The 25,350-nt window shown below is 41.6% G+C and overlaps 2 protein-coding genes and 1 long non-coding RNA gene across 4 annotated transcripts in view; 1 reads left to right on the top strand and 2 right to left on the bottom strand.

The window, feature by feature from the left end:
* ADN (activity dependent neuroprotector homeobox) overlaps positions 1 to 2,504 on the bottom strand; it is a 43,399-nt gene extending 40,895 nt beyond the window's left edge. For both annotated transcript variants that reach the window (XM_011722859.3, XM_011722861.3), the window contains exon 1: positions 1,898 to 2,504. The gene's annotated coding sequence lies outside the window, so the exon portion shown is untranslated. The remainder of the gene's footprint in view (positions 1 to 1,897) is intronic.
* LOC105470676 (uncharacterized) lies at positions 1,989 to 15,657 on the top strand. Its single transcript, XR_980690.2, has 3 exons — positions 1,989 to 2,126; positions 2,441 to 2,515; positions 14,903 to 15,657. It is a non-coding gene; the product is annotated as an uncharacterized lncRNA (long non-coding RNA).
* LOC105470677 (dolichyl-phosphate mannosyltransferase subunit 1, catalytic) lies at positions 6,314 to 25,220 on the bottom strand. The gene is made up of 9 exons (XM_011722863.2): positions 25,059 to 25,220; positions 21,948 to 22,047; positions 18,126 to 18,159; positions 16,352 to 16,428; positions 16,241 to 16,266; positions 12,959 to 13,054; positions 11,912 to 11,980; positions 7,501 to 7,615; positions 6,314 to 6,592 (listed from the first exon to the last, which is right to left on the bottom strand). Exons 1-9 carry the CDS (start codon positions 25,217 to 25,219, stop codon positions 6,488 to 6,490), a joined length of 783 nt encoding a protein of 260 aa, XP_011721165.1. The 5' UTR covers position 25,220; the 3' UTR covers positions 6,314 to 6,487.
* Positions 25,221 to 25,350: the final 130 nt, after the last annotated feature.

Below are 25,350 nucleotides of genomic sequence, written 5' to 3'. Positions count from 1 at the left end.
TCCAAATTTGGAGGGAAACGAAATTTTTACAATCAACACTTGAGTTCGACAATGAAGAACCCAACATGGGCTTGATATTTACCAACAAGGCTTTGCAAATCATGACACCCATCTACACACTTATAACTATTACTACCCCACAAAAATCCAACATCTCTCAAGAATGATTTTTAATTCTCAAAGAATTGGAAAGATTTGGCCTATGAAGAAGGGAGTTAACCAGCAATGCCCCCAAACCTGTTACTTTCAGGTTTCAAACCTCCTTTACCACCAGACTTAGGAAAGATATGGTGACACATTCAAAACTTGAGGTGGAAGAATTCCAGAGGAAGGGAATCCGAACCAAGGATGTGCCAAGGTGATTCGTCAAGAACAAATATGGACTAGGGGCCAACAGTTTTGAAAAAGTAAAAGGAGAAAACTTCTGAAATGCAGGGTGGGCTCTTTAAAAGAAGTAAAATCACTGCTCTTGACTCACTTAATCCTTCGCCATGTTGCTGTCAGCTCACCAACTAAGAGTGCGAGTGTGTCTTGCTGGGCCCATTTTCCCATGGTCTGTAGAAGGCGCTGTGAAGCACATCCTGTTCTAGCTCGGGGGCCCTTCCCCCCTCTGCAGCCTTACCCAGTGCAGAGAATGCGCCCCCTACTGACTCCAACACTCATCGCCTTTAGCCGACTTGGCTGCGGTGCATTTTGGGTGGGGGCTGGTATTTTCTCCATGGCCATAAACCAGAAGCAACAATGCAGATTTCTAAAGAAACTGTATCAAGCTATCCAAGAGATTTTTTTTTTTTTTCATTCTGAAGGTTCAAGATACAGGCACAAGAAGCATCAGGGATGGGAACTGGGTGTGTGGGGATGGACATCATTAACATGGCAAACACAACAGTTTGGTTCTTTTTCCCTCCTAAGCCTTTGTCTGTGAAATGGGGTTATGGCAAGAAGTGTCCAGAGGAATTGGTAAATGCAAGAAGATTAAGAAGACTCGTGGGTGTGTGGGGGGTGTGTGTGGCTAAAAAGGATATCAGACCTACAGTCTTGGTCTTGGGCAGAAGAGGAAGAGAAGCAATCGCGCCTTTTCCAGCAGACAGGGATCAAGGTTGGGGGGGAGGGGAAGGCAGGCAGGCCGCCCAGAGGAAAGAAGAGGTGAATACGAGGGTGTTCACAAAAACTACTCCCCATTCATTACATTAAAAGAAGATCTTTTTGCAGCTCTCTGGATTTCCATTTTCTACCATCTTACTGCAAAGTTGGGGCTCAGAATGTTCGAAAGAGGTGCTGACCAGGCAGCTGAGACTGGGGAAAAGGGATGGTGGTGAACTGTGGTCAGGATAGGAGGGAAGCTGGCAGGTTGGGGAGGAAGGATTGCACAGGGGAGGCAAAGACTTTCACTCCATGCCATGCATGCTCCCCGCCCCCCCCAACCCCGTCCCCCCTCCCCCAGGTAAGGGTGGGCAGACCTGGCAGAAGGCTCGTTCCAGGCATGGGGGTGTGCGTGGGGGGGCTCCTTTTGGGGGTGGGGGGCGGACAGGATTAGTTCCAGGGATGGGAGAAGCTCGGTTCTGGCTGGGGGCGGGGTGGGGGAGATGCCCTTAGCTGCAAAAGCTCCCGGCGGCCAGGCAGGCTGCTGGCCTCGGTGGGCTCACGGAGCGGAGAAGGGGGTCGGGCTGCAGGAGGAGGCGCCTGGACCTCCAGAGTAGAGTCGGGTAGCGGTCCGTGCCGGGACGGGCGACCGGTCCGCGCCGGGGTGTGCAAAAGAGCGTGTGTGCGGCTGGAGGGCGGCGATGCGAACAACAATGCGCCCGCGCCCGGGGCCGGGCTGGGCTGGCGGCCGCGCGGGCCGGGGTCGGGAGGCAGGGCAGGGCCGCGGGTCCGCGCGCGGCGGCGCCGGGCTTACCTTGACTCGGCCTCGAGGCGCGCGCGGGGCCGGCGTGCTCGGGGGCCGGACAGCGGCGGCGGCGGCGGGCGGATGGCGGCGGCACAGCGGTGGCGACAGCGGGGAGGGCGCGCCCGGGGCCTCGTCGCGCTCCGGCTCGGCGGACTCCGGCTCGCGCCGCGGCCGCGGGTGCTGCCGGGGGGCGCGGCGGGCGCAGCAGAGCGGCGGGCGGCGGCGGCGTCGTCGAGCGGTGCAGACAAAGGAGGGGCGGAGGGAGGAGACGGAGGGTGTGGGAGAGGCGGCTTCACCGGCGCGGGCGGCGGCGGCCGCGCTCCTCTCGCTCCTCAGCAGCGGGGACCGAGAGAGGGAGCTGTGTCTGAGAAGACGCCAAAATCCCCCTTAGCGCTGCCTGCGGGAGGGGGAGGGGGCACAAGATGGCGGCGGCCGGGGGGGCGGGAGTTCAGCTCATGGATCCCGGCGGGCGGCGGAGGGGAGACCGGGCCGGCGGCGGCGGCGGCGGCAACGGGCGGGGGAGGGGGCTGATCCCGCGTCTCCCCTCAGCAGACAATACAAGCGCCTCGGACCGAGTCCCCGAACCTGCCCTAGCCAAAATGGCGGCCGAGAAAGAGCGGAAGTGACGTAAGTACCTCATTAGCATAAGAGGACTCATTGTCCAGCTAAGTAGGGGGGGCAGTGGAGACAGCACCCCAACCCCTTTTTCCCCAGGGGGGGGTTCCTCTCACTCCCACCTGTGCTTGCACCTAACTTTTCCTCAGGGAGTGTGCTCCCAGCACCCCCACCCCCGCCTGAGGGAAATTATATAATCCCCACTGAAGGGGGGAGCTCTCGCGAGAACCAGGCGGATTTGCCATTGACCCACTAGGAGGCGCCGCGGATAATGGCCGCAGTGCGCTCCCGGGGCCCGTGTGCTTGGCGGGCGCCTTCCTCTGGCCGCAGCGCCGGCGGCGGAGGCAGAAGCAGCGGGCCGCAGCACGCCCAGCACTCAGTCAGGTGGCCGTGCTGGGGATCCCTGCGCGGGCCCAGCTGGGCCTGGACTACATCTGGCGGGAGGGGTGTGCGGGGCGGCCTGGGGCGGCTCCACGTGCTCAGATGCCCGCGCTTCCACGGCTGAGAAGCGGCGGGAAGGCGCCGGGACACCTGGCCGGTCGCCCCTGACGCCTCCTTCCTTAAATGAGGTGTGAGGGCCTCGTGCTTCACACAGCGACTGGAGATGAGACACAACCCCATGGATGCCTTAGCCCTTCCTAGTGGGGTATTCGGTGCAGAGGGGCCGAGATTTTATTAAGGTCCGCCGTTACCCTGTGACTTGACATTCTTCCCAGTCACAGGATGGACTCTTCTCTTTGACCTGAATTAAAAAAAAAAAAAAGGAATCCTAGTGCCTTGAGGCCACCCAACTGGTGAAACTTCAGGATGAGAAGTGATGTTGCCAACAGGCGCATTGGCTCTCTGCACGATCCTTAAAACAACACACTTTGTAGTCCCAGGGTCATAGCTTTTGGTCCTCCCGCAATCTGGGTAGCATAAAACAGCACATGGTTGCCTTGTATATTTAGGTCAATCCCAACCAATACATTATCTCCTCAACACGTTTGAACCAACCTTAAAAGGTTGGTTAAAGTATCATTATGATTTAAAGTATCACTGCTTGGTTAAATGTATTGACAAGTAATAGATGTCAATACTGAAGAATTAACCAAGCCTATTTCCTTAATATGTTGATTTTTACGTAAATACACCTGTCCTTTGCTGTTTCTTTACATTTCAAGTTAACACAGTTTCAGGCCATACTTAACATCAGAAAATAATCTGAGTTCGCTGCAAGTAGTATAAATTGTTGTTACACATAGCTGTTCAACGCCTAAGACTTCAGTTAGCCCTGTTTAACAAACTTTTATACAACGCATTTCTGCAACTGTGATAAAATGTATCTTTAAAAACCAAGTCAGTACTTCAAGGGAAAACAGCTGAAAAAAGTCGTGGAAAAAGGGGTTGGGGCAAAGCATTTGATTCAGAGAACTAAGATAAAGAATCTAATTACACACTGCAGAAGACAGACAAAAACTAATGAAATAAAGTAAGTTTAAGTTTAGTTTTCCTTGGATATACGTAGATTTCCATATAGTGATAATACAAATACAAAGGGAAAACATCTGGATTTCATCTTTGGCCTCATTTACAAAGCAAAATGGGATGCTGAATTCAGATGTAAATATTTAATTTTACAGTGTTTAAGCACCAGATTTACTACAAAAATGCATCTAAATATTCCAGATTCTTTTCTAAATGACTTCCAAATGCTTTGAGTCTTCACTGCTCAAATACTCTCTATGGTAAATTCCAAGAGTGACAGTGTTGTGATAATGATTGTGGGAATAACTGAAAAGATTTAAAGGGCAAACATCTACTTAGTGAGTATCTGAGAAGGCAGTACTCTCTCTATAGTAGGTTCTCTAAGGCTGTTACTTAATTTCTGCTCCACATACTTGACACTGAGAACTCAACTTTGAGTTTAGGTTAAGAAAAAATGAATTCTAACCACTCCAAAAACCCTGAGAATATTACATTTCTATTATCTTAGCTTGAAACTAATTTCACATCAAGCACTGATGAATTTTCTTGTTATGAATGAGAGAAGTCTCTTCCCCAAGGAAGGCAGGTCCCTCACTGGCCAGCTGGACAGTTCTGGACATAAGGGAAACAGAACAAGAGTGGTCCCTATTGGAATGTGTACTATGGGTTCAACTATAGAAGTGTGGGAAGGGGTGGTTTTTTTTTTTTTTTTGAGACGGAGTCTTGCTCTGTCACCCAGGCTGGAGTGCAGTGGCCGGATCTCAGCTCACTGCAAGCTCCGCCTCCCGGGTTTACGCCGTTCTCCTGCCTCAGCCTCCCGAGTAGCTGGGACTACAGGCGCCCGCCACCTCGCCCGGCTAGTTTTTTTTGTATTTTTTAGTAGAGACGGGGTTTCACCGTGTTAGCCGGGATCGTCTCTCGATCTCCTGGCCTCGTGATCCGCCCGTCTCGGCCTCCCAAAGTGGGGAAGGGGTGGTTTTAATATTCAAAACGACACCAGAGGTTTTATAGTCTGGGGTTAATTTCTGGTAGAATCTGTCAGAAATGCAAATGAAAAATTAGACTTTCATTTTTTTTTTTTCTTTTAAAAAAGACAGGGTCTCACTCTGTTGTCCAGGCATGATCATAGCTCACTGCAGCCTTGACCTCCCAGACTCAAGTGAGCCTCCCACCTCAGCCTCCCAAGTAGCTGGGACCACAGGTGAGTGCCACCACACCCAGCTTATTTTTTTATATTTTTGTAGAGACAGGATCTCCCTATGTTCCCTAGGCTGGTCTCAAAACGCCTGTGCTCAAGCCATCCTCTTGCCTTGGCCTCCCAAAGTGCTGGGATTACAGACATGGACCACTGTGCCTGGCCTCAATTTCTTCAGCAGCCAAATTAAGCCAGGAAAATCTAGTAATTACGAATATTGTTCAATAAATAATTTAGAGACACCTCTTACTTTTATTTCCAGAAGAAAGTCAACTTAAACTTACTTGCTCAAAGCACGCCCTTACTCAAATTTTAAAAGATACTACATGACCATAACCTATGCTACAGTTAGAAATTAACTGATCTCTTCTGAAACACCTACTTTAGAGAAAGTGGGTAAACGTAATATTTGCCCTGGCTTTACTGGATAGCTTAGCCTGAATTTTAACTGGCAGAACACTTTTCTAAATGGAGAGAAGAGCTTAAGGCAGAGATTTTTCAAATTAGTGGGGATGTGAGCTTTGCTGAGGGTCTTTAATATGAAAACAAGTCTTTTGAGAAAAAAATTGTTATATAATTCAGTAAGATGTTTAATAATGACTGTAGCAGCTAAAGTTTCTGCCTCAGTGTCATTAATATTTTTCCTTACTGATAGAGGTTATTGCTCAAAAGAGAAAAAAACGGCTATGTAATCAACTGCTGCCAAATTGTTTCCCAATTCACAATATGCATTTTAAATAGACCTGCTTTGGTAGATGAAATGGTTCATCAATTCAACAGCTGAAAAGAACCCAACTGTAAATGCCTGCTCTAAATGCATTTTCTAGTTTAAGAAATTTGAGATACATTTTTAAGGAAAGGGCAGAGGTATGTATTTCTTTTTCAATTCCTACAGACACAGCCACAAACATTTCATCAGATAACATTATCTTACTTCTGATACCTATTAGGTATAAAGGTCTATGATTCCAGTTTTTAATAAAGACTATTTCAAATTATTCCCCATGTAAAAAATTCTACATTCACATACTCTAATGAAGGCAGCAATACTTTATGCAAAAAAAAAAAAAAAACCATATATATTTATTTATAGGTCTCAATACAGCAAAATGTAAACGAAAATTAAGAACATTGCTCATTAGGCCAGCAACTTTAAAATCATTTAATTTGAAATATAAAATAGGTGGTCTTCATAAAAAGATGCATGAAATTTACCTTACCTTATGTTTTATACTTTAAGAGTACATTTTATAAAAATCAGTAACCAGGCTTCTTTCATGTATAAACTGAAATGAACATAAGTATAAATGAGTATCTTTCTTTTATGTAGTAGCAAAAAGAGTCAATAATCCTTTCAAGAAAGATACTATTTCATTTCCTCCCAACTTGGATTCACCATAAACACGATCCACAAATGATATTGGAACCTAGTTAAAAAAAAAATAAAATTAACGTTAGTCTTTAAAAAAAAATTAGGCAGTTTAGCAGGTATACCACATTACCAACACAACAGAAATAGGATTAGTACTACAACAGAGGTCCTTAAAGTAAGTATAAAATTAGGGGATTCTTAAAGCAACTGTGTGTATCTCCAAGTCTTTAAAATTAAACATGCATTATCTAAAGATAGGTCATATGAACCAAATCTACAACTTTAAAAAGCACTGATTCTAGGTATTATCTTGGTTTACTCAAGTTTCAGTTGGCATTTCAAGGAAAAGTTATACTCCAAAAGTAAAATGGCCTTTTGCTCAGATTTTTCAGTTGTCAAATTTAGCTATAATGGTTTAGCATTAAGTAAAATAGCTTGTAACTTCTACAAGAAAAGTGACATTCCAGGTTAGGTATTTTCTTGCTCTGAGTAAGAGTTTTACTATTAAATAAGGAGAGTCTCCCCTACCCTAAGAGCTCACTCACTAGCCCTAAATAGTACAGATCACCACTCCCTTTGCTCTGTAATTCCTGATCTTCACTGACTAACAGGAAATGGACATACAGAACTCATCATTCATTTTAAAGTATGGTGGCCATTGGCTGTGACAAAAAGAAGAGAAGCAAAGAGACTCAGTCCATAATGCTGACTGGTTAGAAGAAAGGGCTAGGACTGAGAAAGTACCAGGAACTTTTAATTATTTAAAAGAGAATGCTGACTGTTAATGTTTTAAATCTTACTGTTCAAATGTAAATTTTTACCCTTTGTGCCTGAATATTCTAAACAACTAGAAGACCTCTACAATTTAGCAGTTATGGAAGTTAAACTTTTTATTACAAAAATTCTAAACCTTACTGCTCCTTTACCAGGAACATGACATACTATTTAGCATCAGTTGCATACCTCGCCAATAGTATAATTCAGCTGTCTTGCCCGAACAATCATCTCCATCTGGAAGACGTAGCCTTTAGAAACACATTTTTCTATTAATTTCTCTAGAACTTCTTTTCGGTATAATCTGTAAGAAATCAAAAATATATATCAACATCTGGATAAATACACGTGCCTACATGTATCCTGACCTTTCAAAGAGTTCACTGGTATGTATAAAGCCTAAAACTTTCACTGGCCATTGGTAAATAGAAAAGCTTGCACACTTGATGATTATGATACATTTCTCCTAAGCAAGAAAGGTCATTAAATATTTGCTAAATAACTTAGAATAATTTTGAAAATGAATTATCAATATCTTTTATAGAATTATTTTCCCATACTATCAGAAATTAGTGAAATACAGTAAAATGAATCATTTGATGCAGAACCATCATTATTTAAGATTTTCCTAAAATTTAAAGTTGAAAGAAACTGTTCCAAATAGTGAAACAACTGGGTGGACAGATGATGATGAAGCAACAATATGTATTAGATGACAAGAAAGAATCTCATATTAACAGTCATTTCCCAATAAATGTTTATGATGAGTTTCAATTTCTCATGATTTCCTTTATAAATTCCCTAGGATAAACTAAGTTGCTCTAGGATGAGCTTGGGAAGCTTGGTTAAAACAGGAACGAGGCATCACAGGATAGAAACAATCCTGGTGGATTCACCTATCACCAATTGAGGTCACAGATAGACACTTAACAGCGGGTGAATGTGCAGCCTATCTTTAGATGGACTGCAGGCCAAACACCAGATTTACAAAGATAGCGGAGTTGGGCAGTCCAGGGGTAAACCCAAGCACTTTCTTCAGTAACTAAATAGCAGGGAGCTCCCTATTTTCAGAGCCACAGACACTTTACTTTTTTTTTTTTTTTTAAAGATCAGTGTTTCAGTTGGTAGGGAGGCAGCGATTTCTACCTTTTTTTGTGGGGAGAGGGGAGAAAGCAGGAAGAGGCAGTTTGGTGTAATTTTGTTCTCTTCAAAGTTAAGGCTATCTGGACCTACTATGCCTCAGGGTTTCACTCTGAATCCACATTTTTTTCCCTCAGACTTCTAACGCGACCTTATCTTTTGACTATGAAGTGGGTATAGGACAGTACAGCCCTTAGAAAAACATGACAGCTTAGTGTGTGCATTCCTTTATCCACATAGTTTCCTTAAGGATTTAAAGGAATAAATTTGGAATAAATATGGAGAGAGGAGAATCTGATGGTAGCAGTATTTATTCTATAACAAATATTTATTGACCAATGTACTGAATATCAGGTACTATTTTATGTTTTGGGGTTAAGGAGTGAACTTAAAAACTCAATAAAGATATATAATATGTCAGATGCTGTTAGGGGAGTGAGCACTGGGATGGTGGGCTGCGAAGAACTATGATACCGATGGGACAATGTTTCCGCATTACCTTTATTTATATATTTGTATTTTTGGAGACAGGGTCTCACTCTGTTGCCCAGAGTACAGTGGCACAACCATGGCTAACTGCAGCCTCAACTTTCCAGGCTCAAAAGATCCTCCTACCTTAGCCTCCCACATAGCTGAGACTACAGGCACGTGCCACCGTGCCATGCTAAGCAAGAAAGGCCATTAAATATTTATCCTAAGCAAGAAAGGTCACTAAATATTTGCTAAATAATTTAGAATAATTTAGAATTTTTTTTTTTTTTTTTTTTTTAGGTTTTGTAGAGATGGAGACTCACTATGTTGCCAGAGCTGGGGTCTTGAACTCCTGGGCTCAAGATATACTCCCATCACTGGCCTCTCAAAAGTGCTGGGATTATAGGTGTGAGCCACCACATCCAGCCAGCATTACTTTAAAATTGGGATTAGGCTATGAAGTATTTCCTGACTTTAAGAGTTGCTTTATTCCCCTTAAGAATCATTTTCTAAGATTTCTTTTCACTGCCACCTCCCTCCTCCCCATCCACATGATATATTTAACACTGCGGCCAGTAAAGTAAAATGTTACATGAAGCCATATAATCCCATAAATAGGATTAGGATCCAGGTGATCTATGCTATTAAATGGCTTTATATTAGACTGCAGCCTTTCCAGGATTCCTTTTCTTATTTAGTAAAAAGCACCTGCTTCCTAAATCTAGGGATTTAATGACAAAAATGAACTTTGTCTACCGACAAGTGAACTTTAATGCATGTATTTAAGAAACCACCACTCAAATGAGAAGACAATGAGATTTAACTATTTAAAAAGTTTTTTGGGCCAAGTGCGGTGGCTCATGCCTGTAATCCCAGCACTTGGGGAGGCCGAAGTGGGAGGATCACCTGAGGTCAGGAGTTCAAGACCAGGCTGACCAACATGGAGAAACCCCATCTCTACTAAAAATACAAAATTAGCTGGGCATGGTGGCACATGCCTGTAATCCCAGCTACTCGGGAGGCTGAGGCAGGAGAATCTCTTGAACCCAGGAGGCAGAGGTTGTGATGAGCCAAGATTGTGCCATTGCACTCTAGCCTGGGCAACAAGAGCAAAACCCTGTCTCAGAAGAAAAAAAAAAAAAAAAATTCTGCAATTAACAGGTTCATTTTTGTCTGTTTGGCTGCTCTGTCATTTATACAGAACACAGTTAATCACTGCTCTCAATATATGAAAATCCAGAACTCCCAGGCCATCCTTCAACCCCATCCCCTCCACTAATCCTTGTAAGGTTCTGATGCAGCAAAGCACCCTCACCCCATTCCTCTCCGTGTGGGTTTTTCTTCACAACCTCTATCTCCACAACCAGTTACCCTGAGTTTTTATTCAAAACCATCAAAACTGTGGCCTGTGAAATCCACACTGGCCCTTCCCTCTGTAGAGAGATTTTGTGAGTGCCACTATTCTTTGCATTGTTGCCACGTGGCAATCAGAGAGAGAGATATATATATTTTTTGAGACGGAGTCCTGCTCTGTTGCCCAGGCTGGAGTACAGTGGCGCGATCTCAGCTCACTGCAACCTCCACCTCCCGAGTAGCTTGGACTACAGGTACACCACCATGTCTGGCTAATTTTTTGTAGTTTTAGTAGAGACAGGGTTTCACTGTTAGCCAGGATGACCTCGATCTCCCGACCTTGTGATCCACGCGCCTCAGCCTCCCAAAGTGCTGAGATTACAGGCATAAGCCACCATGCCCAGCTTTTTTTTTTTTTTTTTTTTTTTTGACAGTCCTCCTCTGTCACCAGGCTGGAGTGCAGTGGCGCAATCTCAGCTCACTGCAACCTCTGCCTCTGGGTCTCAAGCGATTCTCCTGCCTCAGCCTCCTGGGTAGCTGGGATTACAAGCACACGCTACCACACCCGGCTAATTTTTGTATTTTTAGTAGAGACAGGGTTTCCCCATGTTGCCCAGGCTGGTCTTAAATTCCTGACCTCAAGTGATCCACATGCCTCGGCCTCCCAAAGTTCTGGGATCATAGGCGCAAGCCACTGCCCATCCACCAGCCACCGCCCATCCGCAATCAGAGATCTTCATCATATCACAAATGACTCTTTAGCCTTAGGGTATAGCCTCCCCTCTCTTTCATCCCCAAGTTCAGCTCTCCAGTCTATTTGCTTTTTCGTTCCAGAGAGGCTTCATTTTTCTTTTTGACTGTCAACAGCCAGGTCCTAATTTGTGTGTGTGCGTGTCAATTCTCACATTTAAGGACTTAAATTTTCCTGCATCAAGCAAAGGACCGAACAATCAACATTATTTAGTGGAAAAAAGTATCAACGAATATAAATTATTAAGTAATGTATGGGGGGCTTGGGGCCACTAAAGTAGATGCAGGGGCATTTTATAGTTTCAGAGATTAAAAAAAACATCTGGCAAGTTTTGTCATTTGCCATGGTCAGTCACACAAAGCAGCTCACATCTACTACAGCAAATCTAGACCACGACCCCATACACCCAGAAACAGACACACAGAACTCAGAGGGACCGAAGCTTTGACCAAATTAAACAACAACAAAAATTTCCTTAAACATGGAGAACAAGGTAAGTGAGAGAGCTCTATATAAATATTAAAAAGTTTAACCTTTTCTGTGGACAATGCTGTTAGTATTCATATGAAATGCAGAAAATTACTGAAGTATGTGCTGTTCTTTGGAACAGATTATCAGTAATAGCAATGTTCCAAAGAGCAGTTGAGCCTTAATACTAATGTTAAAAAGCACAGAAACCTAACTGCCTTCAACTTTTTCAAGGAAAAGCACGATATGTCTCCCGATATGTTTAGGTTTCATTAGCAACTTTTAGGAATTTTAGTCTGCCTTTTTAGTATCCCAGTATGCATACAAGGTGGAAATGTAAAGTGTTTCTTTAAAATATCCATTGTAAAGAAAGTCAGCCAAGAAGTTATATAAAAATAGTGGAAATTTTCACTGTACCTGAAACTTCCTGTTAAATCAGATGCTCCTGGTCTCAGCAATATCTGAGTTAAAAAATTGGCCCCACGGCTGCCAAATAAAACAATCAGATTTTTTTTACAAAATACAATTTATAAACAAGAGAAACACATCGAAGAACAGTGTTAAAATGCTATACTAATTTCATAAATGTAACATTAATTTCATAAAAATGTTATTTATCTAGAACAAAAGAGAAATTTTTGGTCAATGAAAGGAGACCTGGCTAGGTGCGGTGGCTCACACCTGTAATCCCAGGAGGCCAAGATGGGTGGATCACTTGAGCCCAGGAGTGACCAGCCTGGACAACATAGCAAAACCCCATCACTACCAAAAAAAAAAAAAAAGTATACATAAATATATATACAAAAATACATATATAAACATAAATACATATATATAAAAACATAAATATATATACATAAATTAGCTGGGCATGGTGGTGCGTGCCTGTAGTCCCAGCTAATGGGAAGCTGAGGCAGGCGGATCACCGGAGCTCAGGAGTTCGAGGGCAACCTGAGCAACATGGTGAAACCCCATCTCTACAAAAACAAAAATTAGCCGGGCATGGTGGCGCATGTCCACAGTCCCAGGTACTCAGGAGGCTGAGAAAGGAGAATCGCTTGAGCCCGGGAGGCAGAGGTTGCAGTGAGCTGAGACTTTAACCCAGGTCTGTCTGAAATCGATCTTAATTAAAATAACACTATAATTATGGAGAGAAACCCTACATATTTAGTCTACAAGTATGGGACAGGTCACATAAATTAAAACTGGAGGTCCAGTATAGTAACTTTTGCTGAATGAGGCCATTTCTACCAAAGGTCCAAAGGTTTATACTGATTTTTCCTTAATAAAAAACATCCAGGCTCTAATCACAGGAAAAACTGTAAGGAACTATCTGGGAATATTTACCGGAAATTATAACCTGATCCCACAAATCCCAGGCAGCATGATAGCTAATCCAAATACTTGCTATGAATACACTTCCAGTAGTTATACTAATAAAGAAGTTGTAACACACGTACCTACCTGATTATTTTTCTTTTCAAATCCCAGCCATATACACCTCCATTTCCTTTGTAGCGAGTTCCAGAGACAATATCAAAATTGCCCTCCTTTTGCTTCCTGTAGAATAAATTAGCTGTCAATTAGAAAAAGCCATTTCAACATCATTTTCATGAGCTACACAAAACTTTTAAGAGAAGCCAACACAGGCTGGGTGCAGTGGCTCACACCTGTAATCCCGGCACTTTGGGAGGCCGGGGCGGGTGGGTCACAAGGTCAGGAGTTCAAGGCCAGCTTGGCCAAGATGGTGAAACCCCATCTCTACTAAAAATATAAAAATTAGCCTGGCGTGGTGGCGGGCGCCTGTAATCCCAGCTACTCAGAAGGCTGAGGCAGAGAATCACTTGAACCCAGGAGGCAGGCTGCAGTGAGCCGAGATCATACCACTGCACTCCAGCCTGGGCGACTCCATTTAAAAAAAAAAAAAAAAAAAAAAATGTCGGGCACAGTGGCACATGCCTTTAGTCTTAGCTATTTGGGAGGCTGCAACGGGAGGATCGCTTGAGCCAGGGAAGTTGAGGCTGCAGCTATCTGTGATTGTGCCACTGTACTCCAGCCTGGGTGACAATGGAAGACCTTGTCTCTCAATTTCCCCAATACCCTTCCATTCTGTTCTTGCCTTCTCTGAAGCAAATAATACTAAAAAACAGCCTGATGTCCTGCCACACTTTTCTTTGCCTACAGAAAGATAAAGACACGCATATACCCCTAGGATTTTTGTCTGCATTTACAAAATTGGAATGCAAAAAAAGTACATTTTGTGACCTGGCCTTTGTCAGTTAACGATACAAATCATGGAGTCAGATGTGGTGGCTCACGCCTGTAATCCCAGCACTTTGGGAGGTGGGTGGATCACTTGAGGTCAGGAGTTCGAGACTAGCCTGGCCAACATAGTGAAACTATCTCTACTAAAAATACAAAAATTAGCCAGGCTTAGTGGCACATGCCTGTATTCCCAGCTCCTCAGAAGGCTGAGGCAGGAGAACTGCTTAAACCTGGGAGGTGGAGGTTGCAGTGACTGAGATTGTGCCACTGCACTCCAGCCTGGATGACAGATCGAGCTTCCATCATAAAACAAAAACAATGCAAATCATGGAATCATAGACATCCCTATAGGTCAAGAGAGCTCTTTCCCATTCTTTTTAATAGTTGCAAAACTACTTCATAGAATATTCAACTCACACACCTCTGTGGTTGTCTTCATGGTGCCCCACCCTCTCAACCACAATAAACAGTGCTACAATAAACCTTTCTTTTTTTTCTTTGAGATGGAGTCTCACTCTGTTGCCAGGTTAGAGTGCAATGGCGAGATCTTGGCTCACTGCAACCTCCACCTCCCGGGTTCAAGTGATTCTCCTGCCTCAGCATCCCAAGTAGCTGGGACTACAGGCAAGTGCCACCATGCCTGGCTAATTTTTTGTTTTTCTAGTAGAGACAGGGTTTCACCAAGTTGGCCAGGATGATCTCTATCTCTTGACCTCGTGATCCACCTGCCTCGGCCTCCCAAAGTGTGGGATTACAGGCATGAGCCACTGTGCCTGGCCACAATAAACATTTTTATAAACTGCTTAGACTCCCCAAAATGGAATATACTGGAATTGCCCAAATGAAGCCTGAGTATTTTTAATTCTAACACGTGTTTTCCCAAATTCGAACACATATTTTCCAAAAGGGTTATAGCAACTTATATTTGTGTGTCCATTTTTTACCATCTTATTGGTACTGGATATTACTGCTCTGAAAGTTTTTAACTTTGTTAAACTAATGGATAATAAAATGGTAACACGCAGTTATTTTGTGTTTATTTCCTTGACTACATCCCAGGAAGAACGTCTTCTTTTATTAGCCATTTGGATTTCTCCTATAGATGGTCTGTTTGTATCTTTTTGCCCATTTTCTACTCTACAGGTTAAAGAGGCTTTTGCGCACTGGAGATATAAGCAAAAAAGGTATAAGGTGACTTTATGCAGAGATCGAAGGATGAGCAGCAGACAGTCATCAAGGAGCATGGAAACAGCATTTCAGGCAGAGAAGCATGCTTATGGCATGGAAAGGAAAGGAAGGAGCACAAGACAGAGGAAGGAGCACAAGACAGAGGTCAGAAAGGCAGGCAGAGGCCAACAAACACATAGGGGCTTGAGGGACAAGGGAATGAGCTTGAATTTTTCCCTAGATGTTAGCGGGAACTCCCTGAACTACTCTAAACTGGAGGGCCAATAATCTGATTGTTTTTGTGTATCTAGCTTAAACTCAGAACAGCTTCCAAAATCTTATTCACAGAGGTTTTGTGATCTTTGGGCTAAGAATATAATTATATTGCCTACAAATAAATTATGTATACTTTACTAATATTTAACTAAATTCTTGCGTTACTGTATTAACATTTCCATGTTTAATGATAGCTAGCATGCCTATCTTAATGAATTTACTGGAAATGATTCAGCATTTCACTATTTGGTGTGATATTTGTATTAGGACTGGGTTATTTTTATTATGCTTAAGAGGTTTCCTTCTATTCTTAAAGTTTTAACTAGAAAATGGTAGTAAATAATATCTCTTTTAGCATCTACAGAGTTAACCACACTACTCATGAATGAATTATGAGTGATTACCAATAACGAGCCATTCTGGCATTCCTGGAATAAACTCTTTTGTTCATGGTGTTTTACTCTAATAACTCAAGGCTTAATTCCATTTATCAAAGAAGCCGTCTTCCACCTTTTTCTGTGGTCTGAAAGAATTCAGATTAACAAAGGAACTACCTATTGATTTGCTCCTCAGGACTCCTAAAGTACATCATTTAGTCTCAAAGGTGTGTTGTATGTGTGTGTGTCTACTATCTATACAGATAAATATTTTAGAGACAAGGTCTCACTCTGTCTCAGGGTCACCAAGACTAGAATGCAGAGGCATGATGATAGCTCACTGCAGCCTTCAAGTCCTGGGCTCATGTGATCCTCCCACCTGAGCCTCCTGAGTAGCTGGACTACAGGCGCATGCCATTGTGCCTGGCTAATTTTTGTTATTTTTTTTGTAGAGATAAGGACTTGTTTTGTTGCCCAGGCTGGTCTCAAACTCCTGACTTCAAGCAACCCTCTTGCCTTGACCTCCCAAGCTTTGTTTATATTTTTGATAGAAAAAAAAAGTACGTATATTTTTGATTAATAAAAAATGAAAATAAGCCCAAAACCAGTAAGATAAACGGTTCCAGTCATATTTCTTTCAAATATTAGAAATAGTACCTACCTAATAAATTCAGGAATAAATTTTGGCTGAAATTTGGAAAGAATAAACAGTAAAGTCAGTAAAATAGGCTAAGATTATCATAAATAGCTAATAAAGAAACATACCACTTACATGGTGTGAGAGATCAGCATCCATAATAATTATGTAGTTTCCTGTGGCATGTTTCATTCCATGAATATATGCAGTTCCTAAAAATGAAAGTATATCCATTCAAGAAAGTCAACAGAAATCTTAACATATACATTTGAACATGGAGGAAACTGTTTAGCACCTGAAGAGCATACATTAGTCCTCTAAAAGTGGTATTAATAAATCGGTATTTTTCACCTTAAGTACACAGGTTCATGCATATTACATATATAATCAAGAAGGTAGCTGGCCACACACCCCCATTCAGATGTCAATTTAATAGAAGAGATCATACCTCTATTTCAGTTGAGCAAATAGTTTATAAGTTCAAAAGTCTGAGATTATGTAGCAATTATCACATTCTCATGCTTTAAAAACCCATCTGGTGTTTCCTTAGCATCCCCCTAAGAGACTGATGAAGTCAGACCCTTCCTTAGAGCTCCACATTTACAAATCAGCTTCCTACTTAACATCTCCTTGTGGGTATTTCAGAAATCTCAAAGATAACATCGCAAAATCATCTTCCAATTCTCTACCTCTCTCTTACAGGCCACCTCTCCAGGAAATGGCACCAACTATCCAATTGCTCCATCCACAGGTCTAGAGATGACTCTTGATTTCCTACTTTTAACCGTAACTTCTAAACTATAATGAAGTCCTATTGATTCACCACCCAAAACATTTCAATTCCCTTTTTCTTGTCGATCGTCACTTAGTTCCAGGTGCTACCTTCTGATGCTTAGATGACTACCTAACAAGCCTCCCTGCTTCTGCTCTTCCTAGCTCTAAGTCCACTTCCACAAAAGCCACACACTGTCTTTTACACCGTACGCCTGGTACGCTAGACCCCTGCTCTGGTATTTGAGGCCAAAGGCCTTGCTGACAATTACTTAGCCAGCTCCATGCCTCAAAGTCCCACAGGGACTTGGCAGGCTAGGGTAACTGGTCAGGAGCAGGACTTGGGGATTCCTGCATTCTCTAGTCCAGACACCTCACAGGTGTTTTATAAGCAAGGCTGAACTCTTCTAACTTATTTTGTTAAGAAGTGAATATCAGCTGGGTGTGGTGGCTCATGCCTGTAATCCTACCACTTTGGGAGGCTGAGATGGGTGGTCACTTGAGGTCAGGGAGTTCAAGACCAGCCTAACCAACATGGTGAAACCTCATCTCTACTAAAAATACAAAAAATTGGCCAGGTGCGGTGGCTCACGTGTGTAATCCCAGCACTTTAGGAGGCTGAGGCAGGTGGATCACCTGAGGTCGGGAGTTTAAGACCAGCCTGACCAACATGGAGAAACCCTCACCTCTGACTGGGAATTTCCCACAGTTCTAGCTCCTGCCAGGCAGCCCCCACCCCATCATTCTAGCTCCCTCTGGGCAGCCCAGGTTCTTAGGCTCTTAAAACATCTCTTCCTGCTGTTGCTCCATCCCTAGGGGTGGCAGTGACCTCCAGCTGTTACTAATCTTAGTAGCCTCACTGCTCCATTTGGTTTCTCAGGAACTCCTTCACCAGTGTAACCAGCAACTCAGTATTAAATTCCCTACACCGAAAGACTTACAGTGGTTTCTATCGTCCTGAGTGGGCCTTGACTTATACAGGCAACCCAAGTTATACCATTTAAATGTCATTAAGATCATTAAAAACCATCACAGTAAGTTACTGTATTTTGGCCCTATTCCAAACTGGGCAAATACACACTGGATCATGTCACCAGGCAAGTAGCAGGCATGAGGGGTTAGAGGTTCCACGACTTACCTAGTCCCAACTTTTTCTCCCGTGGTTTTAGAAGCTGTAAAATAAGAAACAGCATTTTACACAAAGAAACAGAAATGTTATCATGTTAAATTTTATTTTATTCAAAAGTGCATACTCTTTTTAATAGAAATATAGTTGCACTTGTTAGAACTTAAAGCAGAGTATGGTTAATGTTTTTTTGCCAAAAGGAAAAAAAAAAGCATTTGGTAACAAACCAAATAGTTTAACATAGCTTCTGAGGCAAAGCAACATTCTTTAACCCCGACCCTACAATCAAAATTAAAATTTTTTTTTTCTGTTGTCACTCACTCTATTTTAAATAACATGTCCTTACATCTATACTTGAATTTCCTTTTAAACCTATTGATTCCTTCCTAGAAAAATGTAGGACTTACCTCATTATTTCACACCTTCTTGGGAAATCTGATGTTTGTTCTCTCAATTCCCTTTGGGTTTTGAATACTAATATCACTCTTCCTCTATTAACTTATCTTGACCTTATGCTTGGATGACCTCATCTCCTCTACTGGTCCAAGGACATGTCATATTCCTAATTAAATTCTTTCTCTTTTTATTTGTCATTTAGTCCTTCTTAATATTTTTGCTTAATAATTGGAGCCTGACTTTATTTGTTTAGTTTTTCCTTTTGGCTGGACACTTAAAAAGTCGAATGCCAAAGTTCTCACTGTGCCCTATGTTTCTGAGGTATGGGGTTCAGGTAGACTCATTAGTGAGCATGTCTTGTCTATCTTGTCCCCTTCTACACTTGCCAGTATATAAGCAGGTTGCCTCTGACTGCAAATCTCTCAACAAAGCATTTTCAATTAAAGCAGGATGAATTTTTTTTTTTCACTACATGCAATCTGCTGGAGGTTTTTATTTGCATGGAATGTTTTTTTCCATCCCTTCACTTTGAGTCTATGTGTGTCCTCACAACTCAAGTCTTTTGTGGGAAGCATATAGTTGGCTCTTTTTAAAAAAATCCATTCAGTCACTGCAGGTCTTTGGAGAATTTAATCTCTTTATATCCAAGGTAATTACTAACATGTAAGAACTTCCTACTGCCATTTTGTTAATTGCTTCTAGTTGTTTTGTAGATCTTTTGCTTCTGTCCCTTTCTCCTTTCCTTTATGATTATTTTCTGTACTATCATGCTTTGATTCCTTACTTTTTATCTTTTGTGAATCTACTTTAGGCTTTTCCTTTATGATTACCAAGAGACTTACAAAACCCATCTTATAGTGATAACAGGCTATTTTAAGCTGATAACAATCTAACTCTAACTGCTAAAAAAAAATCCTCTACACTTACTGCACTGTCCTCATATTTAAAAATTTTTAAGTCATAAAACCCTATTGTTGACATGGACTCTAGGATTGCGTTATCCCTAGGGTAACTTGTTCCGTTGGTCAAGTTATTGGGTCAATTGTGTGTTGCGCTTTGGCTGGTGTAGTCTTGGCACAGGTTGTTCGGAGGTTGGTGACTATAGTTAATAGTATCATATTATATACTTGAAATTTACAGAGAGCAGATCTTAACCGTCCTCATCACTGTCACCTCGCCCCCAAGGGTAACTAAGTGAAGTGATGGACAGATTCATTCTCCAAATGTGGTATTCATTTCAGAATGTATACGTGTATCAAACCATCGCATTATATACTTTAAATATATGTAACTTTGTCAATTTTACCTCAATAAAGCTGGAAGAAAATATGACAAAATATCAATGACTTTATCTGATCTCAAGTTGGGGGATGAAACAAACTACATAAACCAAACATAATAGAAGCACTCAACATAGGGCAGTTGAAGTCCTTCACAATTTCAGATCTCTGCCTTGTAAGCATTGTGAATAGTTCAGAGTAAGTGCCCCAAATTTCTCTATGGTCCTACCTAGTTAGGTCATTAAAAATGACCTAACCTCTTGCTTCAGTTGTGTCACTTACAGAATTTTAAAAAATATCTTCTTTGGCTTCTTTTCTGAAAGATTCATTTCAGCCAGTTTGAAAGGCTGACAAAGCATCTGTGGTGAATACTTTATCTGAGGTATTCTAACATGGTTTCCATAATCCCTCATCTTCCCAACTAAACATACGTATGTCACTGAAAGCAAGTGTCATCCCTAGCATGGATTAATACTGTTTTTCTTTTTTTAAAGTCACTTTCTTCTTAACTTATTTAAGTGTCATAAAACAATGAATGAATAAGGAATTTTATCTGGTAGTAGAGGGAAATCACAACAGTGAATGCAAATTCTTTTCTCATTTTGAATTTTATCGGGTTGATAGGAAAAATGTCTTTGAAGACAACCTTGTTTCAAAATTTGAAAGGTTTAGTAACCATTCCCTAAAATCAATCAATCACATCCTAAGACTGAGGTTTTATGACAAAAGTATTCAAAATGTTGTCTGGTTGATGGTCCCAGATTAAATGGCAGCACATAACTCAGAATGTTGTGAATCAGTGGCCTTCACCCTGGGCTTCTAAAAGAAAACCTGGGGAGCTACTGGCCAGAAATTCGAACCTAGCATTACCGAAAGTCTCTGCTAGAAGCCTGAAAATTTGTCAACTTTTTACCTCCTTCTGTATTCCTATCCATTAGAAGATTTTCAGAGGAGACTTGAGGTGTGACAGACCTGAGTTACTCATCTGTGAGACAGACTGAAAGATTTTCTAGTATAGATTTACCATGTAGTGAGTAACACAGTTCCTTTAGAACTTTTGCCACTAAGACCTCATACAACTGACACTGACCTCTAAGTAGAAAGTATTTCTATTACTGAGATTTATCAAGACCAGATGACTGTTTTTTAAAAATGATGATTAATTTACCATTTCTTGAATTGTAAATAACAATAAAGGTTCTCAAAGGGACTTCTTTCTCTATACCAATGGTTCTGTACTGGAGGCAAAGGATAATTTTTCACCTAAGGAAATATCTGACAATATCCAAACATTTGCGGTTGCCAAGTGGGGAGGAGGGTTTCTAATGGCATCTAGTGAGGAGAGTCCAGATATGGTGCTGAACATCCTACAATGCACAGGACAACCCCCACAGTAAAGAATTAATCTGTCCACACGTCAATAGTGCCAAGACTGAAGAACTCTGGTCTGCAATTATTTATGAATATAAATTATAAAAGCACTCACAAGCATACATAAACACTTATAAATCCAAACCAGTGACCAAAAATAAAATTCATGAAGCCATTATAAAATAAACTCTGTATTTGCCTAAGTAATTTCTATATTAGAATAACAAATTTCAAGGTGCAGTGGGAAAATCTAAAGTTTAGAACTAAGAAAGTCAATCTACTTCCACAAGACTATTCTATAGACTAAAAATGCCAAGTACTCTGAGAAGTCATTAATGTTTCACAAGAAAACAATAACTTTTTCTACCTACAAGCTCTTAATTTCAGGCAGTATTCTCTAATGAAAATATAAGAATACTTACCGAAAGGGAACAAGAAAGATTAAAAAACACACACTACCAATTACAACCCAATTCTATAATATTCCTTGTCAATTCAGTATCATGCTTTAATTTTTGCCCTTCAAGAATATTTACCTGCAGAATTAGTCATAAACAGAGTTTATCCAAAAGCACACTCTTTGCTGTAAAATGACCATTGACCCAACATACCAAAGATACGTAAAATTTTACGGACAATGAAAATGCATTTAAATCCCAACTGTGTTAAGTTGCTCTTTATCTTTTCAGTTTCTAAACAAATAAGTTGAATTTAAGCATTGTTCATGTCTCATATTTCCCCTACATAATCACAATTCATATGACAGAAAAATGTTTGTATAACTTACAATTCTGTCTGACCCATAGATCTTCTCCAACTGTTCAGCAACATCCCTTGTTCCATCTGGGCTTCCATCATCTATGATTATAATTTCATAGTTGATTCCACTAAAAAAAATTAAATTTGTATTAATAATTGATGACAGTGTTCTCAAATTTAAAAGTAATTTAAAAATTACTAATTCCTTAAACGTATAAGTGGAGATTTATTGCTATATTGATCATTGAGGAAAACTTCAATTATCAAATGAAATAAATGTCAAACATTTAGTACTTTACCTGCAAACCCAGTATGTTGCTGAAACATGCTAATGTCCTGAGATATTAAAGAATTCTTACCCAGAGAACATACATTTTAGTTCAAAAGAAAATCAGGTAATGACCCATGTATCACATGAAATTTTTTTTTGAGATGGAGTCTCAAATTTTTTTTTGAGATGGAGCCTTGCTCTGTCGCCAGACTGGAGTGCAGTGGCACAATCTCGGCTTACCTCTGTCTCCTGGCCTCAAGCGATTCTCCTGCCTCAGCCTCCCAAGTAGCTGGGACTACAGGCACCCGCCACCATGCCAGGCTAAGTTTTTGTATTTTTAGTAGAGACGGGGTTTCACCGTGTTAGCCAGGATGATCTCGATCTCCTGATCTCGTGATCTGCCCGCCTCAGCCTTCCGAAGTACTAGGATTACAGACATGAGCCTCCGTGCCTAGCTATATGAAATTTTATTACCTACTTCGGAAATAGAATTCTGAACCTTAATAGCAAATCTTAGTTACATAAAATATTTCAAAAGTACTTTACACGTTAACTCAAACCAAACTGAGTAACTCTGAGTGATTATTCTTGTTAATTTGATCCAAATAGAATAATCAAATATAAATCTGATTTAATTTCACCTTTTAAAAAAACCTATTTTAGAATGGTGACACAATCTTAAACCACAATTTCAAATAGTTGTGCCTATTACTTCACATTATCAAATTTAAAAAACAAAAGCAAAGTAGCATTACAAAGATTCCACTGCGCTTCAGAATTAACACGTTACTTCCCATTAACCTCAGGTGGTACGTTTCTAGTCTAAAAACAAACCAACACAATACTTGGTGGATAAATACTACATGGCTGTACATGCGGTCATCCCTACTCCTTCCCTTTTCAAAGACATTTTAAAAATTAATTTTATAAGGAAAAGTTAAGGAGAAAGAAGAAGAGACACAGCCCAATACCTACGACATAACATTCCGTTTTCTCTTGGTCCTGCTCTAAGAAACATATGCAAGAAAATCAACCAGAAAACATATTCCACTGTTAAAAGGCTTTAACAAGTCAGCCCCAGCAAACTTTTAAGACAAGAAAGCAAAACCCTGTGTTATCTATTCTCCAAGAGTAGACACAATGACTTTGGCTTCCCACTGTGCCTTAAATTTGGGCGCTGGTGCCTTTACATGCCAAAATATGTAAGGTGATTTTAATAGACGTGCTGAAAGAGAAATTCCATAAACAAAATGGGGTCGTTAAAAGCAAATTACTGTCCCCTACCACTTCAAAGCAGCTACACCACCTGAGGGTGAGGCAGCTTAAAGATACCAAGCTGGGCTAACTTCAGGTAATTTGATTGCATCTGACAAGAAAACTTTTGTTTCCTTTATCAAACTTCATTTTGATCTTAAAAGATTCATTCACAAACCATTAAAAGTAAAGATAAAGTGTACTACATAAAAAAATTAAGGCAACAAAAAAATTTGCAAAATTAGAATACAAGCCCTGAACGAGATCGGTTGTATGACAGTTAATTTCTTTAATTTACAGCTTATAAAAATAAAAATTAAAATAGTAAACAGGAAAAACAAAAACTTTAAAACTTTGAGGGGCAAGGCATGTGCAGGCAGTTATGCAAGGAAATACAATCAAAACAGCAATGGTTTTCACAAATGGGTACTTCCAGCAATGTCAAGTTTAATAATGCTCAGGCTGGCTGGCTGATGGGAAAACAGGCACTCTGAAGAATGGAGAATCCTAACTTGTACAATCTTTTTTTTTCTTTAGAGCAATTGTGAAGAATGGAGAGTCCTAACTTGTACAACCCTTTTTTTCTTTAGAGCAATTTGGCAATAACTGTCCATTTTAAGCACATTTCTGTCTACCTAGCAATCCTACCTCGAATCATTTATCCCCAGTACACAAGTAAAAGTATGAGTGTGTCTGCTGCCAACATTGATGCAATAAAGGAGCACCGCTATGTGTCAAGCACTTTTCTAAATTTAGCTGGAAAATATGGTGTGAACAAAGTCCTTGTTCTTATTTGCAAAGCAAAAGTCAAAAAACAAAAACAACCTAAAGCTGCTGGAAATAATCCAGCTCATTGCCATGACCTGGTTAAATAACACAGCCATATGGAATGTTACCTAACTTCCAAAGTAATTTGCTATGTTTCGATATATTAATATGAAAAAAAGTATTCAAAGATTTCACAGCATGATCCCATTTGTGCAATCGTAAAACAAGTTACTCCGTACTGACTCCAGGATTTTTTGCAGTTTTTAAAAACACTGCATTAACACACTTCCAAATTCGAACTCCACCCACCCCCCATCCCGGTTCTAACAATCACACCAAACATCCACCAGTGATCAGCGAAGATGCCCTTCTGCTCTCTCCTTTCCAGAAAGGTTATTGTGCCCAGCAATAGCTCCCTAACCCACACACACCAAACCTCATGCTTATATAAGCACTCGGCACCGGAGTGGAGAGTGAACGCTCTCGCTTGGACTCCTGGCTCTTGCCGCAGATCCTGACCGCCTAGAGGGAGGAGTGGGGTCACGCTTTCAGCCCCGCTTCCAAGTAAAAGAGTGGCCAACCTTTCTAGGAAAAGGCGGGGGACGCGAGTACTTCATAATAAATGAGTGTCTCACAAAACCCAAGGGCAGGAATGAGAACCCAGGACACGAAGAAAACCCAAGAAGCATCTGTCTCTGCTTCCCTCACAGGGTGGCCCTATCCCTGGGCCTTCCTGCGTGAGGCAAGGAAGGTTGGACAGGGCCGCCTCGCGCAGCCAGCTGCAGACACCCGGGCCGGGGAAGCCAGCTCATCTCATTCCTCGGGGAGGGAGACCTGGTGCGCTACCTCTCGGAGAAGCTTTTCACCAGCAACCACACGATGAGTGGCAGGTTCTCGCGCTCGTTGTAGGTGGGTAAAAGCACCGAATATTTGTCCCGTCGTGGACTGCGCACTTCCAGCTGCCGCCGAGACATGGGAGGACTACGTCTGACTTCCAAGGAGGCCATGGCGGAACTGAGCCAGACGCCGGAAGCGGAATTACGTAAATGCGGCGCGGAAAAGGACGGGTCGGACCGTACCAAATTCGGAAGCGGGGGATGATCTGTGTGATTGAGCGCTAGTTCTTCTAGAGCTATTG

The sequence above is a fragment of the Macaca nemestrina genome, chromosome 15, assembly GCF_043159975.1.
Source record: "Macaca nemestrina isolate mMacNem1 chromosome 15, mMacNem.hap1, whole genome shotgun sequence".
Taxonomy (NCBI): domain Eukaryota; kingdom Metazoa; phylum Chordata; class Mammalia; order Primates; family Cercopithecidae; genus Macaca; species Macaca nemestrina.
This window is presented reverse-complemented; position numbering and strand designations above follow the sequence as displayed.

Excerpts from the sequence above, each read along its gene's own strand:
- LOC105470677 (XM_011722863.2), bottom strand. The coding sequence starts at position 25,219 with ATGGCCTCCTTGGAAGTCAGACGTAGTCCTCCCATGTCTCGGCGGCAG. Across the intron at positions 18,160-21,947 it reads TCTATGGGTCAGACAGAATT|CTTCTAAAACCACGGGAGAA; the intron begins GTAAGTTATACA and ends CTTATTTTACAG. Across the intron at positions 11,981-12,958 it reads TTGAAAAGAAAAATAATCAG|CCGTGGGGCCAATTTTTTAA; the intron begins GTAGGTACGTGT and ends TTTATTTGGCAG.